At 40.4% G+C, this 15300-nt stretch overlaps 1 protein-coding gene across 2 annotated transcripts; it reads right to left on the bottom strand.

The window, feature by feature from the left end:
* Window positions 1-482: 482 nt before the first annotated feature.
* Window positions 483-15213, bottom strand: PANK3 (pantothenate kinase 3). 2 transcript variants are annotated; one of them, XM_042826366.1, is made up of 7 exons: window positions 15120-15213; window positions 12772-13124; window positions 11090-11343; window positions 10320-10496; window positions 9373-9496; window positions 7563-7688; window positions 483-6703 (listed from the first exon to the last, which is right to left on the bottom strand). In XM_042826366.1, exons 1-7 carry the CDS (start codon window positions 15145-15147, stop codon window positions 6653-6655), a joined length of 1113 nt encoding a protein of 370 aa, XP_042682300.1. In that variant the 5' UTR covers window positions 15148-15213; the 3' UTR covers window positions 483-6652. The 2 variants fall into 2 exon arrangements, with proteins under 2 accessions (XP_042682300.1, XP_042682301.1); XM_042826367.1 differs by lacking the exon at window positions 15120-15213 and adding an exon at window positions 13772-13790.
* Window positions 15214-15300: the final 87 nt, after the last annotated feature.

The following is a 15300-nucleotide window of genomic DNA, read 5'->3' as shown; positions in this document are numbered from 1 at the left end:
AAGCACAATCCCTGTCCCACCAGGACCATCACATGAATTACTGAAGTGCTTCATGGCACAAACATCAGTCCTGAAAACTTCTTGCCTGTTCAAGACAGTGTAATTTGGCTTTATTAAAACATAAACAAAGAAAACTTCAAGAGAGACTAAATGACAGCTTATAAAGACATGGTGTATTTTATTCAACAGGAAAATGTAATTCTCAGTGATTTGAGTACATGTAACAGTATGTGCTCCCAAGCTCATTTGGAAGGCAAGCCTAAAATTATTCAGGGCATGAAATGTTTTTAAAAACAAACTGAATTTAAGAAATATAAAGTGAATGCTTTTATTAAAGGAGAGGAAGCAACGAAAACCATGCCAGTCCCTTTCCTCGACACGAAATGTTATGTAATGACCTCAGTATCAACCATCTTAGCAAGTCCAGGAGCTAAGGGAAGAAAAAGCCCACCCAGAAACCCCACAAAGACCAACAAACAACAAACAATTTCAAGTTATTTATTAGGAAAAGACTAAGTACTGTTTCAACATTCATACAGAATGACTGCTAATAAAACCAGGAAAATGAACTGTAAAAAGTAGGCCCATCACAGAGGAGGTGGCTGATGACAAAGTAAATGAAATGCAAACTTCATTCATGCAAACAAGCAGTAAGGAGTTATTTACAGTTTTGATGGGATGGTTTACAGCCTTGGCCACATTTAGGGCCCAATGAAATTATTCAGTGACATAATAAAGGGTCTAATCTGTACATTCAATAATGAGAATCTATAAAAAGAAATAATTTAAACAATTTACAAGAGCTGCATTACAGATGGCATAAAGGTATCATTTACAAAGCTATATTAACAGGTGACACAAAGGTATTAATCAGTAATTTATGAATAAAAATTTGTAGCACATTTCTCTATCACATCTTCAGTGTCAGAACAGTAAACAAGAAAGAAAGTGGAGACATAACATGAGTGCATGTCATAGAATAAGGCAACTGAACGAAATGGCTCTTGAGAGAACTTCCATCCTACAAGGGGTTTGCATTTTACAAATCTGCCTGCTCATTTTGCTAAGCATCTAAAACACCTGGAGACAGCAATTGGTCATTAGCAGGCCTGTGTATGACAGGAAAGTCAATGGAAAAATCAAATACTCAAGTGTTAAAATGCCAAAACTCATCAGAAATGTAAAGAAGCGCAGATTATCAAAAGCCCTCTATATCCTATAACATCAAAACACTAATTTCCATGTTCTAGATGCTGCTGATTTATTATTTCTCAAAATACTAGTTCCCTACCTTTATAATTACTGTTTGTACTGCACAGCCTGGAACTAACACACCTCCTCCAAGGTCTGTATTTACAATGCTCTCAAACTGATGCTAGAGGAATGGTGAAACACTAGTATTTTATAGCATGGATTAGCAATTGATACACCAGATTCCAGTTTATTTTACAGACGAGACTAATTAATGCATCCCATTTTAAATGGCATTTCTGCATTTCTTCAAAAACTTCCCCACATGCTAAAAGGAATGTCTGATTTTCTAGATGTTTTAGCAGAAAACAAATGCTGATCCTGTTCTAGTTGGTGCTGTCTGCTTATAACAGGTTACAATGACAAAAGAAGCCTGAAGGTAACACTGAAATCCTGCAATGAAAATGATCCGTACCGTAACACAACCGGAATGTCAGGAGCCCTACAGAAAGCAGCACGGGAAGCTAAACCCTGTCTGTTTCAAGTCTCTCAGAAGGACCAGGCTACACACACGTTATTGACCATTTCTGGTTAGAATTTTTCTCTTTCAACAAGTGATGTAGCACCAGCAGGAATATGCAAAGTAGCATGATTGTGTTCCCCAGGCAGGAGGCCGAGGCCAAATCCTGCTCACTTATTTCAAACAGCCCCAACTTCAGATTATTATCTACTTCAGTAACTGAAGAGAGCAGGACTTGGCACTCAGTTATGCTGACTTAGACTGCTCCAACAAATTGCATTAGCACACAAATAATTACAATTATATTACAGCATCTTTTGAGATGTTTTCACAAAGTGTGAAATTTTTACAAAGGTTTAATATATTTTGTACGTGTGAAGTAAACAGAAGTAACTAAACAGGCTTCTTTTGCAGGCTTTAATACAAGGAATTAATAATAGTCTACCTCAAATGGCAGAATACTGGCAATGTATTTGGAATATATTAACAGAAGTCAAAGAATGCAAGTGGACAATTATCCCTCCATGCTGGGCAATAGTGTGGTGGTTTTTTTTTTGTCTCCCTTGGTCACATCTGAGGACTTAAAATAATAATTTGTCCATTTTATTTACAGTGATCTGAACTATTCTCCCTCTCACTGTGTTAAGTGTTAAATACTAAAATCAAACAGTAACTAGATGTGTCAAGTGTCTTCCTAGCTCTGCACTGTAATCAATAGGTCTTGGTCAAACACTTCCAGTCTGACCCACAGTATTTCTGGTAAGTTTTTAACCCAAGAACAGCTCTATTACACACTCAGTGTCTTTTAAGCCTATATAATAATAATTAGAAAAAGGATATAGAAATCCCTGGCACTAGGAAGACACTGACAAGGGAAAGAACTAACCTCGGGATATGTGCAAATGGACTTGGGATAAAAAGCTGACCAGCTAAATAGAACTACGCTGATCCTGAGCTCTGTTCTGAACTCAAGCAAACTGTTGCCTCAGAATTACAGCCAACCTGTTTCCAGATTGTGAATCGTGAAAGCGATGTTTAAAATGCGGTCTGAATGAATGCAGGCATTAGTGTAAGTTACAGACTGAACGTGTAAGATACCATCTAGATACCTTTAATAAGCAGGGATTTATTCCAGAAAGTAAAGATACTGGTTAGTTTCAGATGTTAAAACCTCACTGTTATTCTGAAACATTTAAGAATGAGAAGCTACTGCAACTTACTTGAAAGTAGAAATTTCCTGAAGACCTATACTGGATAGAGACAAAGCGTTAGTAATTAATCTTTAAAGGCAATATAATCACCTTGCAAATACACTGAAATGCAAGCAGACGTGTCACAGCCCTACTGAAGGAACATTTATTCCACTATGAGAAGCCAGAACTGAACTTTTGTTCTTAATATGCAGGCTGGGAGCAAGTGTGGCATTGAAGGAGTGAGATCCTGCTGTCTCAACTCTGAAATACAGAAGTATGCTATGATGTGTCAGGATAGTCACACAGGTGCTTGCTCACCTGGGGAAAGACAGGCAAAGATCTGCAGAAGGTACAGCAGACACCCAAATATCCTTTAAAATCTGGACCAAACCAGACTACCTATACCAATGTTGCTTCTCTCTGAACTGTCAACTTTCAGTCTTTATAAAAAAAAAAAAAATTTAAATAGTACTTACACTTAAACCTCTGCTAAGATACGTTCACTCACCTTTATTAAATATTCAAAGTGGATTGTAGAAAAAGTTCTCTTTTTGTTCAAACTGCTGTTACCCTTTGTAGAACTGGAATGGTGAAGAAGGTTAACAGCCATATCAACTTGGGATAGACTTGTATCAAAAATTTCTTTGGCCAGAAAAAAAAAAAATCTAATATATTTTCTCATCTGGATAAAAACCAGTACATTTTTAGGGAGATACAGATAGAATAAAACTGTGCGTTGAATGGTTAAAAAGCTCAAGCTAGAGAGAGTCAGAAGTGCAAAGGCACCACCCCAAGGTAAGGGCTATGGAGGTGGGCAGCCCAAAAGCTGACACAGTTTTCCTGGCATCTCTAGCCACACTAGATTGAAGGAATCATCTCCATGGCTGATAAAATTATCTGATAAGCAACACTGGTCAAGAAATCACATGGATTAAGTAGTACCATCAAAATTGGCATTATACAAACAACTTAAAAGGCACTTGCATGGCTGATTGAGTTGAAAGCAATTACACATTCAAAATGACTTGATGTTTTGCTTTAGAAGTATCAGACAGCCTTCCTTTAAAGCAGTTCTACTTGAGAAAAGTAGCCCTGAGAAAACCCCAGACATTCTCCACTGCTGTACATTAAATCAATTTGCTCTAAAGCAGCTTGAACCTGTTAGCTTTGTGGAAGAGAAACAGCAAGCATGAAAGTAAACAGCAAAGACTGGTGAAAAGCAAGTTATGTGAGTTATTTGTATAAAAGATACAAGCCTTTTTAGCTAATGCAGAGGAGAATTTAGGTAAGACGACTTTAAGGCTTATCTTGCAACTACTTACAAAGCCCAGCAATACTGGTGGTAGAGTCAACCTTTGAGACTCCAGTAACAAGCTCTAAGTTGAGATAAAATGAGACACATCAAAAGATGGGGCTTAAATACTGCACCTCTGGGCTTCACAGCCAGGCTTGAAAACCTGAAGGAATGAAGTAACAATTGTGCTGATAAAACAAGCAAAAGGAAGCAGTTGTTTCTTTGCAAGCTAAAGAAAAGGAAAGCAGAGGTAGAGCATGCCTCTTCATTCTCACAGTCGTTTCTGTAGAGTACTGCTATTCAATAATTACTCCATTAATTTATTCTGTAATTGCCCAATTAACCTTAAAAATGTATTTTAGGTCATAGCAGTTTCAAACGGTTTAAATTAACCATGGTCATGGTCATTAAGTAACCACCTCCTTCCTACATGTGCTTCTTGTTAAACATAATAGATACTTCCAATTACTGCTTCAGTAGCAGCATGAGAAGTGAAGCAGCATCAAATAGTTTAAAAGGACTGTTTTTAATCAATCTGCAGTGTGCCTTAAAATACTTTGCTTTGCAAGGAAAATAAATTTTCAGAAGGCTGTCAAAACATCACAAAATTCATTTTTTCTTTCTTTTTTTTTTTTTTTTTTAAAGTTCTGCAGCCAAATTGAGGTCACTTTCTATACTCAATCAGAACTTAAAAGTAATGGTGCATAGTACTTACAGGACACTACAAAAGCCATATTCACCCATTTGCTGAAGTGCTTGGAGAGCAGTAGATTTGTTGAACTGTGAGTATATATATTTTTCAACATCTAGTTTGAAATATCACAACAAGCACAATGGAAACGTGAGATGAGCAGTAGGAAAAGCAATGAGCCCGGCATTGGGCTTAACAAAGCAGCCACTCTAAATTACTGCACTCTTAAAGCAAGACAGTTTGTCTCCTTTTTAAAAGCAACACAGAAAGAACAACAACAAAACCCCTCGCAGTGTTATGACGGGGCTCTGAAATTAAATGAAGGACAACTGAAAACTGCACACTGAGCTGTCAAACCTACTGGGTGGGTGTGCCTGTGAATACAATGCAGCCATGCTGTGGAATACTTGAGCAATCATCAGTTTTAAAAACACACTGAAACCCAACACAAATGTGTTCTACTTCGGTTGCTCCTCGGGCACTTATAAAATCATATAATAAATTTGAGTATTTTTTAGTCCACAATAATCTCCTTTCAAGTCCAAGATCTCACGCCTGCTTCAGGACTATGCTTATTGCAATAATAACAACTGAAAATTTGAAAAGTACACAGGAAAAATATTGAAAGATCAGTTCTACAGTATGGAGTTTATCCCAAGGCCACAGCTTGATGAACGGTTCGTACTGTGAGTGCACCACATATTGTACTCCTAGTACTGCAATACAACCTCTGATGCTGTCTGCAACTTTCAGAGCACAGACTCTCAAATCCAAAAGCAACCAAGGAATCTTCCAGATTGAACGCCTAATTAGAGGCTGATTAACTCACAAAATTACAGAGGAATCAGATTTTCAGTACAGCAGGATGGCAGAGAAAAATTCCCAAATCTCCATACAGATGAGCCAAAGCATCAGAATCGTAATGTTCCATTTTCAGACAACTTGATGAGGACTTGACTCTCACGGGCTCTGTGGTGTCTATACAGGTTACGATGTACAGCATCAGAATTTATGAAGCACCAAGAAAACCCCCCAGAATAGATAGCATTATTTTTGGAAGTCACATCCCAGAGGGAAAATAAAATAAATCAGGAAAACCTTTAAATAAGCGAAGAGGGCAGCTATGTATATTCACAAAACCTTTAAAACATCAACTGCTTACTCTGCTGCTTTGGCTGATTTTCTGTTTTTACTCTTCCCACTGGAAAACAGAGCATTAATAATGCTTCCATTGCACATGAAAACAGCCTAATTACTATTGCCACTGTGGGAAACAATTGCCTATGGACTCCTCATTTTGTTGATACTACCATACTGTTTTTCAGGTTGTGTACTCAAGGGAAATTGTGCTCATGCTGAATTACAACCAGTAAAAATCATTTTTTGTTCAATGATACACAAAACAAATAGGCTTAAAGCCTCAGAAGGAAACTGGCAATATTTTAGTACAGAGCACTTAGAGGGTTGGCATTCCTTCTTCCAGAAGCTTGTTTTCCAAGGATGTATTGCATACTCAAAGTTCAATATTGGCTACATGAATTAATGAACACAAATGATATCCCCAAATATTTCACTTTTGAATGCCCAACAGAGTAAAAAACTGCTTCCTTATAATGGCAATATTCAGTAGCTCATCACTTTTTCAATTTAAAAAGTTACAGAAAATCTGTTATTTCCTTTTCCCCTCCCCAGATTTAGTTCCCATTGCCAAAAATAAGTGTCATTCAGGTGGAAAATAGTTCAGTGTAGTGACCTCTTGTATCTCAACTGAAATTAGGCAGCCCAAGAAGAGCACCAACAGCTCCAAAGTAGCCCTGTTCAAAACAAACACAAATTTCAGGGTCAGTCATGACATTATCCTCTTTCATTCATATATATTTCATTAACAACAAAGCATCTGGTGGGCTAATGCTACAGAAAGAACAACATCTACTTAGTATATTATCCGTCATATTTCTCATTAGAGCTTTATGAGACAAATATTTTACCTTTATTATTGAGCTATTACTGCAGATACTGGCATGAAGTCCGACCACTGTCAGACTCACCATAAGCTACAAAAGTGTTGTGAGAACTGACCAAAGAGGTAGAAATCTAATTGTGGCAGATCAGCAAGCTGAGGAGAAAGATTGCCACCCCTTGCCAAGAAGCTGTATGTCCCAGCTGTCAGACCTGTGACTGACACCAACTGCCTGTATGTTAACCAACACAGTTCAGATCTTTCAGCATTACATACTGATCTAACTGCAGAAGGTGCTGCAAAGCAGATGAGTCAGAGAGAGCAGAATCATTAGAAGAAAAAGCGTAACAAGTATCTGTGGTGGTATGAAAGCAATCTTGATAGAAAACAAAGAGGACTTTCAGGACTGCTCAAGTTTAATTGAGAACAAACTACTAAAAACCCAAACAAACAGTTAAAGGCTGTAGTGCAAATCTTTACATTTCTTGTGCCTCCCCAGAGAAATCTGTAGCATGAACAAAAATGGCCTGCACAGACTGAAGCACTTCCTTCCCTGGCTAAAAGAGCTGTTCCCATAGAATCGATGCAGTCTGAGAAATCCTGTCTGATTTTCAACATTTACTGAAGTGTCTCAGGATATCACACTAAGTGTGCAGCTGCTTAATACATGCACTTTTAATTAGTGGAAAAACAATCAACGTACTACAGCATACCTCATGTTCTAGGAACAAGGCCTTCAGCTGGCCTTTCGACCAGTAATCCAGTGCATACGCAAGAAGCTTCATTGACAGAGTATTCACACGTAAAAAATTGCCAACAAACACAACTCTATTTATTTTCTAAAAAGAACAGAAAAACAGCAAAGGATTAAGTCTGCTCAGCACAGAAGCTATGAAACAACACTATCTCAAGCAAGAAACCTGTTCCACAATTAAAACACCTGTGGAGAAAGAACATTGAGGAATTAAAGCTCTTAAACCTACAGAGTAGCACCTGTGTTCCAAATTATGCAAGCATTCTCTGTAACTAAGCCAGAGAACCAGCCAGACCAGAAGTGAAATTTAATGACAAAAATACTTGGATTTGGAAGAGAAGACTCAGTGCCTTCATAGCCCTGTACAATGCTGCTTGATCCATATGCAACAAGGCAGCACTGTAAAGAAGCCGAAGGCAGCAAGACAGATGTTCTTTTCATCCTCAGACCACAATATACGTCAGTGTAAGATGAAGCTAAGACCTACACACATACTGCAAACGAGCTGTGAATTTTAATCAAATTAAATGTAAGGATGTAAAAAACACGTGCTTTTCCCCATTCACTGAAATACATCTGACATAAAGTGGAAGCAACATTAAACACTGATTTAATGATATGAGAAAGAGAAGCAAGGAAAACTTAATTGCATTAAGGGTGTTAGATGAACACTCGCATCCAGGCTGTGACAAAAACCAGTATGGCAACTCCACATACAGCCAGAAGACTAAGATGCTACTATTTTTTTGCTATCCTGATTAGTTCACAGTGAAGACAAGAACATTCTGTTAAGGTAAACTAATCAGACATAATTCTACTTATAGCTGAAATATGAATTGAATCAAATTTTTATCTTTTCATATTATCAGCTCACGATACCAGTTTGTTGATCTACATCAACCAAATCTACATAAAATGATCAGAGCAGCTAAGAAGGCTGTTGACATTTCTAAGACTATCACTCCACAGATTCTAAGCAGAGCTCTAAATACAGTTGCTCTCAGACTTAGCTAAGAAAGCCGTTACTAAACCTTGCCTCATTTAAAGTTTGTTGATAATCAGCGAGGAAATCTCTGGTGTTTAGACACACCAAATATATTCTATGTTTAAATTCAGTATTCTTTCACAGGTCTACACTAGGTGTATTAAACTGAGCTTTGAGAAATTGAAGGTGGCAAGAAACCATCTCTCTACCAAGCACAAAGAAGGCAGGTGTCAAAACAATTCCAAATCTCACGTTAGTAAAAATTAAAAACAATGTTTAACAAAAAGTAAGGTGTTTTGTGAGCTTTTGTCAGAGAATAATTTCAGCTGGAAGGAACTGCTGGAAGTTGTCGGCTACGTCGCCACTTAAAGCAGGTCTAACTGCAAGTTGCTCAAGGTAGTGTCTCCAAGTCCACATTTCAGTGCTAATACCAATCAGATTTCCCTTTGCTGCAAACTGTGGCCACATCCTCCCATCCTCCTGCTGTGCATGGCTGTGATTTGCTCTTTCCTGCGTTCTGGATAGTGAAGGTCACTATAGCCTCTTTTAAGGCTTGCTCCAGACTCCTCAGCATCTGCTCCAGGGCTTGAAGTCTCATGTAAGCCTTCTACAGAGACTGCCAAAGTATTATGAACCAATTCTGAGTTCTTTACTACACAAATTTCTTTGTTTCATTTGAGAACATATGTAAAGGTTTGAAAAGATGCATCACTTTGGCACTCATTTAATCTGAAAGCAAATAATAGAACTATAATTAAAAAAAAATCTTCATTGGAAGTTTTACCTCATTTACTGCACACATCCGGGCAATGGACCCAATGTTATTGGTGATGGTGACCAATATGGCTCTGGCAAGATCTTCTTTACTAACAGTCTCTCTCTTCTCTTTGTAGATCATGTTCCCAAAACTGGAACAAGAAAAAAACCCAGTAAATACAAAGTGCTCCATGTCCTTTTGAAGCAATTACAGAACGTGGTTTTTATGCTGCAACAGAACTTACACTTAATGTTTGCTTATGAGAAGCTGTCTTTCAAGTCCCTGTTACATATAGTAATTTGTAACGCTGCAACTGACACTACTGCATGTGTATTTACTCCTTCACACTAAAGGGCTGTTACAGTAACAACTCCCAGCCAAATCCTAGTGTACAGCTGACTTTCACAAAGAAGCACACACAGCCAGAAGTAGTCATATCCTTTGCAAAACTATTCTGCACCCCTAGGCACTGTGAATGAAGTCAATGCCTAAGTCTGACTGATGAACAGTCTAACTTCTCTCGCTTGCTTCCTCATTCACAGTATTTATCCAATCCTCTCTTCTAAACGTAGAAAGAAAGAGATGAGCTTATTTTGTGAATCCTCTGGAACCAAACAGCTGACAGAACGATATTTAGGTTGTATAAATGCAGAGTTCTAAATCAGAAGAACATACTCATTACTACCTGCAATAGATAACTTCTCCTTAATTAAAAAAAAGGAAAAGATGACTCCACAGCTACACGTTTTACTACTGTGCCAGATCTAAGACAGGTCGGAGTCAGAAATGTTTTTATGATGATTCTCCTCAATTTAGAGCAAATGTAACTTGATTGCAGTAAGTTTTGTAAAAAGAACTTTTATTTAATATCAATAGTTTAAGCCCTGTATTTGAAACTGAAGCACTTCAGTGTTACAAGAAGAGAGGGAAAAAATTAAGACCTAAAAACTAACAATCAAGGAACTACTGCTTACCTGGATGCCACAGCCCATCCTGGCAAGCCAAATCTTTCATAGTCTCCCCCATAAATATCTCGAACCAGCTTGTCAGCATGTGTGCTGTCTCCTTTGGACGCCATTTCCAAAGCTTCTTCAAAACTTTCACAGCCTGTCAACAAACTGCATAAACCAAGAAAGGTTCCTCCACCTAGACTAATAAAGAAAAACAGCTGCTTTTAAATACTATTTTATCATAGACTACGTCTGATTAACAAAACAAAGCTCTTGAAGCAAGACATCAAGTTGCCTCCCTCTTTGTTCAAGGTCCATTATATTAACAGTTATTACTCAGCAATTACCTAAGAAATGTACAAGAAGCTAGCTGCACAAGAAGAGCTAAGAAATAGGCATTAACTATCAAAACATCTGCTGGAAAATGAAATCAGAGAAGGAAACACCCTGAAAAGCCACCAGGCCACTGACTGATCCTTGACTGTTTCCAGTAAATACACATGAACATATTTATTCTTCTGTGGAGCAAGAGAACAGCATTCAAAACTTAAGACAAACTATAAAACTCACTCATGGTGCAGTTCTAGTGGATAACAATAGATAAGATATGGGCTACAATCTCCTCAATAACAGAAATACAGGTAAGGGCTGCAATGAATGCAGCTGTAAATTGAAGGTACGCATTTTCAGTACTGCAGGGAGGAATAACAGAGCCAGGGAGAGAAGAAAAACTCTGAAAGCAGAAGACTCACTGTTCCATAGGGCAATCACCCCAACGTGGGAATTTAAGTTACCTCGTTCCAGTTACTCTCTTATAGTTGTCTTTGGAATGGACTGATAAAATACTGACTCCTGAACCAATGTTAACAACCAGCAATGGATACGGGTCATGCAGGTTAAAAGGCATCTTCTGGCATCGCTCGGGTTCTGAGGCATTTTCAAAGTAATAGCACTCTGCCTGGCCATTGAAGCTGACAGAGTCTATGTACAGCAAGCCATTGACAAGGCAGTCAAGCTCATCCAGTTTGTGCAGCTGGAGGTTTCCAATCTGTTTAAAAAAAAAAAAAAGACAGTGTCAATCTGTTCAAACATTACTCAAATATGCCACAATTCATGAATATCTTTGGACTGCCTAGCTTCAAGAAGCTGTCTCAGATGGCTAATTCAGAAACTTCCAGTCCACTACAATGCCAATGAAGAACACTAAAGGTAAAACTCTGAGTAGCTCCACCAACAAATTAGTCTATAAACGTAGGTCTCAGGATCACATTAAAGACAGGCGGTATAAACACCTGCTTTAGTCACACTTTTGAATTGCTAACTTTTGAGATATTCAGATATTCATCCACTGAGAAAATCATAGCATTTTTCACCAACCTAAAAAAAAAAAAACAACAAAAAACCCACACAGGCAGCAAACACCCTGTAGGCCCCACTAAGTGTCATCTGTGAAACACACTCATCTGCACACCTCCCCAGTGCTTGTGGGCTCGCTCTCACCTCAGAAGGAAAAGAGTTACTCTAAAATATCAGCAGATCAAAGGCTAAGATAAACACCTAAACAGCATCCTATCATCATCATATCTTTATTAGCAAAACAAGGATTATTAAAACAAACAAACAAAAAAACCCAAACAGGTGAGAAATTCTGTAGGATATGAGGGTGTATCTCTAAACTGCATGAGCTCACTTTCAGACAGCAGCCTGGTGCAGATCATGGAGCTGCCAACCAACCGGGTCGCATGCCACTGACCAATACCAGTACCAGATGACAACACTGCCAGTCCCCCTCTCTTCCCAAAGCTCCACGCAGCTTTTCTTGCTCTAGCATGGCTGCTTGTGAAGCTTCACTCTTGAGCAGACCAGGGACTGCTCCAACAAAATATTTTTGTGGGGTCTGACATAATGAAGCAGTTTTGCTCCACTACAACAGATCTACAGCTATTCTGAAATCAGGATGTGTTGTACCAGATACAGTGATGAGACCCCCAGCTATGAACAAATGCCTTCAGGCAGAAATTGCATCTAAACAAATAACCCATTTTGACTGTCAAGGGAAGAAGAGCCAAAACACGTCAAGAAAATCCCATCCCCTCTGCTGCTGAGAAAGACTGCCTTAGAGATATTCACTTGGTCACAGATCTGTAATAAAGCACACTGGACTAACTTCATCAAAACACACCCATAAACACCAAATTCCTATCATCACAAGAAAGAAAACCCAAACCTCAGTGGTTTAAGCATTATCCCATCAGAAGAAAAAACCCACTACAGATTAGAAAAAGGCCAATCTCCAAAAAACTACCTGTACCTTTATGTCAGACAGCATATTTCTAAATGACCACGCTAATGACTGAAAAATAAACTAACAGTTAAGAATCTCCAAGCACTCCCTGCATCTTTCCAAACCCTGCTTTTCCAACCTGCCACCAGCAGCGCCTCCCGCAGCAGCACGAGGGGAAGGCAGGCTACCTACTGTGCGAAAGTCTTCCTCAAACTTGTAAGCGCCGCCTCCCGTGGCACAGAGCACCGTATGCAGCGTTGAGAAGTTTTTATCCCTTCCCATTTGGATAAAAGTAGGCAGATCATGAGTTGGAAATCGAATAAAGTGCAAGTTTCCTCTCCGACCGAAAATCGTTAAGTCTTTCAGCTCCAGGTGGACATCCCGAATGCCAGTGGATCCGTAGGCTACGTTGGAAGTCAGATACTTGCGGATGCTCTTCAGGCTTTCAACTTCCTCCTGCTCCTCCTCTGCAGTGATATCGATAGGTTCGAAATAGGCCAGTTTCACCAAGGTTCCCCCAATGTCCATACCAAACCATGGAAACGCTGCGGAGATAACAGACAGATCAGCTTTGTGAGACAGTGAAAGAATAAACCAGCACTGTACTTTTTAACAGGGAAGACGCGAACAAAAAATCTTACAGGAATGGAGAATCAGTACTTCTCTGACCAAAGGTACAACAGAACAACAAGGAACTCTATTTACACATTCAAGTGCTGCCACACGCTCAATAAACACTCCCCCAAACCACTCTATACCCCCCACGCTCATTCAAACAAGATTCAACTATTTTTCTTTTCCGATAATGAAGGATCAACGTAACCTTCGTTCCTAAAGTTGTCATTATGGCACATTTTGGCATAGAAACTGCAGTGCTCACTTGTGAGAAAACCACGTTACGTACTGTAACTGACGGCAGTGGCACAACACAGTCATCCTCTAAGTTATTTTCTCTTGCTCACACAACACGTTCCTCTAGCTGATAGGAAAACATTAATTGGCAGGTAATTAAAAACTGGCACAATTAAGATGCTCAACTTATGAAGAGAGCTGTTCACAGATGCCAGTGAAGTTACAAACAGCTAGTTACAATTGTAAGTGTAGAAGCTTTGCTTTGTATTATATAAATGACAGAAAAAGGTTTATTATGAATTACAAGCAAGATATATAGATTCCATTCCCTCTTCTGTACCAGGTAGAAAGGGAGAACTTCCGCAACAGGACAACGCTTGGGCCACTTCTGTGGGACGTTATCTCTCTAGACAGATCTCAAGCAAAGGCAGTTCAGCAGGATGCTTAGCTCTCGTATTTATCACCTGCACCTCAAGTAACCTTTGGAAGTTCCTCTTACAAGAGCCAGCCATTCTTCCTCATACGGACTTTCCTGGAAGAGCGATCATGAAAGTGCTTGTTGAAAAGGACCTTTGAGATCACCTCGACCAGCCTCATTCATGCTAGCAGGAACTCTGCCTGGGCAATGTTAACTGAAACCTTAACTACAGCTTTGTCTAGCCAACACTTTAAAACCTCTTTCTTCAAGAACACTCTAGCAATGGAGAGTTTGTAACCTCCTCCTAACGTTACATCAACTACTCAGTGGAAGTTCTTCCCCATTTGAACTTCTGCTGCCCTCCTTTAATATGCCTATCACTTCCCATCACCTTCCAAGGAAACTTAAATGGCCCTTGGCCATCCTCTTTCAAGAGAGCCCACCTCAGAAGCCAAATTCCACAAACTCAGCACAACAACGTAGCAGCACCAGCATTAGCTAGATGAAGACTTCTAAGGGAGGACCACAACAAGGTGCCTGGGCACTGAATCGACATCAGGAACGGAAATACAGCAGATGCCTCCAACCTGCCCACCTGAATGCTAGGACAAATCCAGCACTGAGTCACTCTGGTTCCAGCACTGATCAGTGCAGGGGAAAGCAGAGATAGGCAGTCAATCTGCTCAGCTCTGCTCCTATCAGGCTCCTATCAACATACCCACGGCCTCCTGCTCAGCAATGGTTAGCCACTCTGCCCCACATCAGATTTGGCTCCGATGGCTTCCTCTAAAAGGAAAATACCGACTCAACAACAGTCCAGTTGATTAGAGCCTCTAGCTGCCGCACAGCGTCTGATGAGAGATTACTTGGCGAAAAGGCTGTTACGAGCCCAACTCAGTTTTCAGGCTCACTTGAGCACAGAGCCCAAGCTCCATCTGCAGGCCTGCTGCACCTCAGGCACCGCGACCAAGGAGAGCAGAGATCTGCGCAATGACTCTGAAGTTCACTGCCTAACGAACTGACTGCAGTCAAAGCCCCCGGGCTCCAGACACGTTACAACGACACGACGGACCGAACGGCCCATCCTCGCCCCGCGACCTCCGCGCTGCTCCCGCAGCCCCGACCGGCACCGAAGCTCCTCCTCAGCACCCAGCCCGCAGCAGTCGACGTTTCTCCTTAACGCGTGACGGTGCTGTTTAAAGGCGAGCTTTAAAGCCGCTCTTAGGGAAAAACGAACCACCGCCCGGTCCCCGCGGATCGCAGCCCTTACACGGCTTCTTGGCATCCTTGATCTTCATGGCGCGGCTGCGGGCGGTGCGGCGCGGGCTGCCCTGCCCCTCTGCCGATAGGGCGGAGGCGGCAAAGCGGCGCGGCGGGGCCGGGCCTCGCTCTTCCGATGCGGACTCAGGAGCGGCGGCGGCGGCCGAGCCGGGCCCCGCGCGGCGCCTCGC

The sequence above is a fragment of the Centrocercus urophasianus genome, unplaced genomic scaffold, assembly GCF_019232065.1.
Source record: "Centrocercus urophasianus isolate 14NV4802_14NV808 unplaced genomic scaffold, USGS_Curo_1.0 seq_26, whole genome shotgun sequence".
NCBI lineage: Eukaryota > Metazoa > Chordata > Aves > Galliformes > Phasianidae > Centrocercus > Centrocercus urophasianus.
Note: the sequence above shows the minus strand (reverse complement) of the source record. Positions and strands in the feature narration are given on the sequence as shown.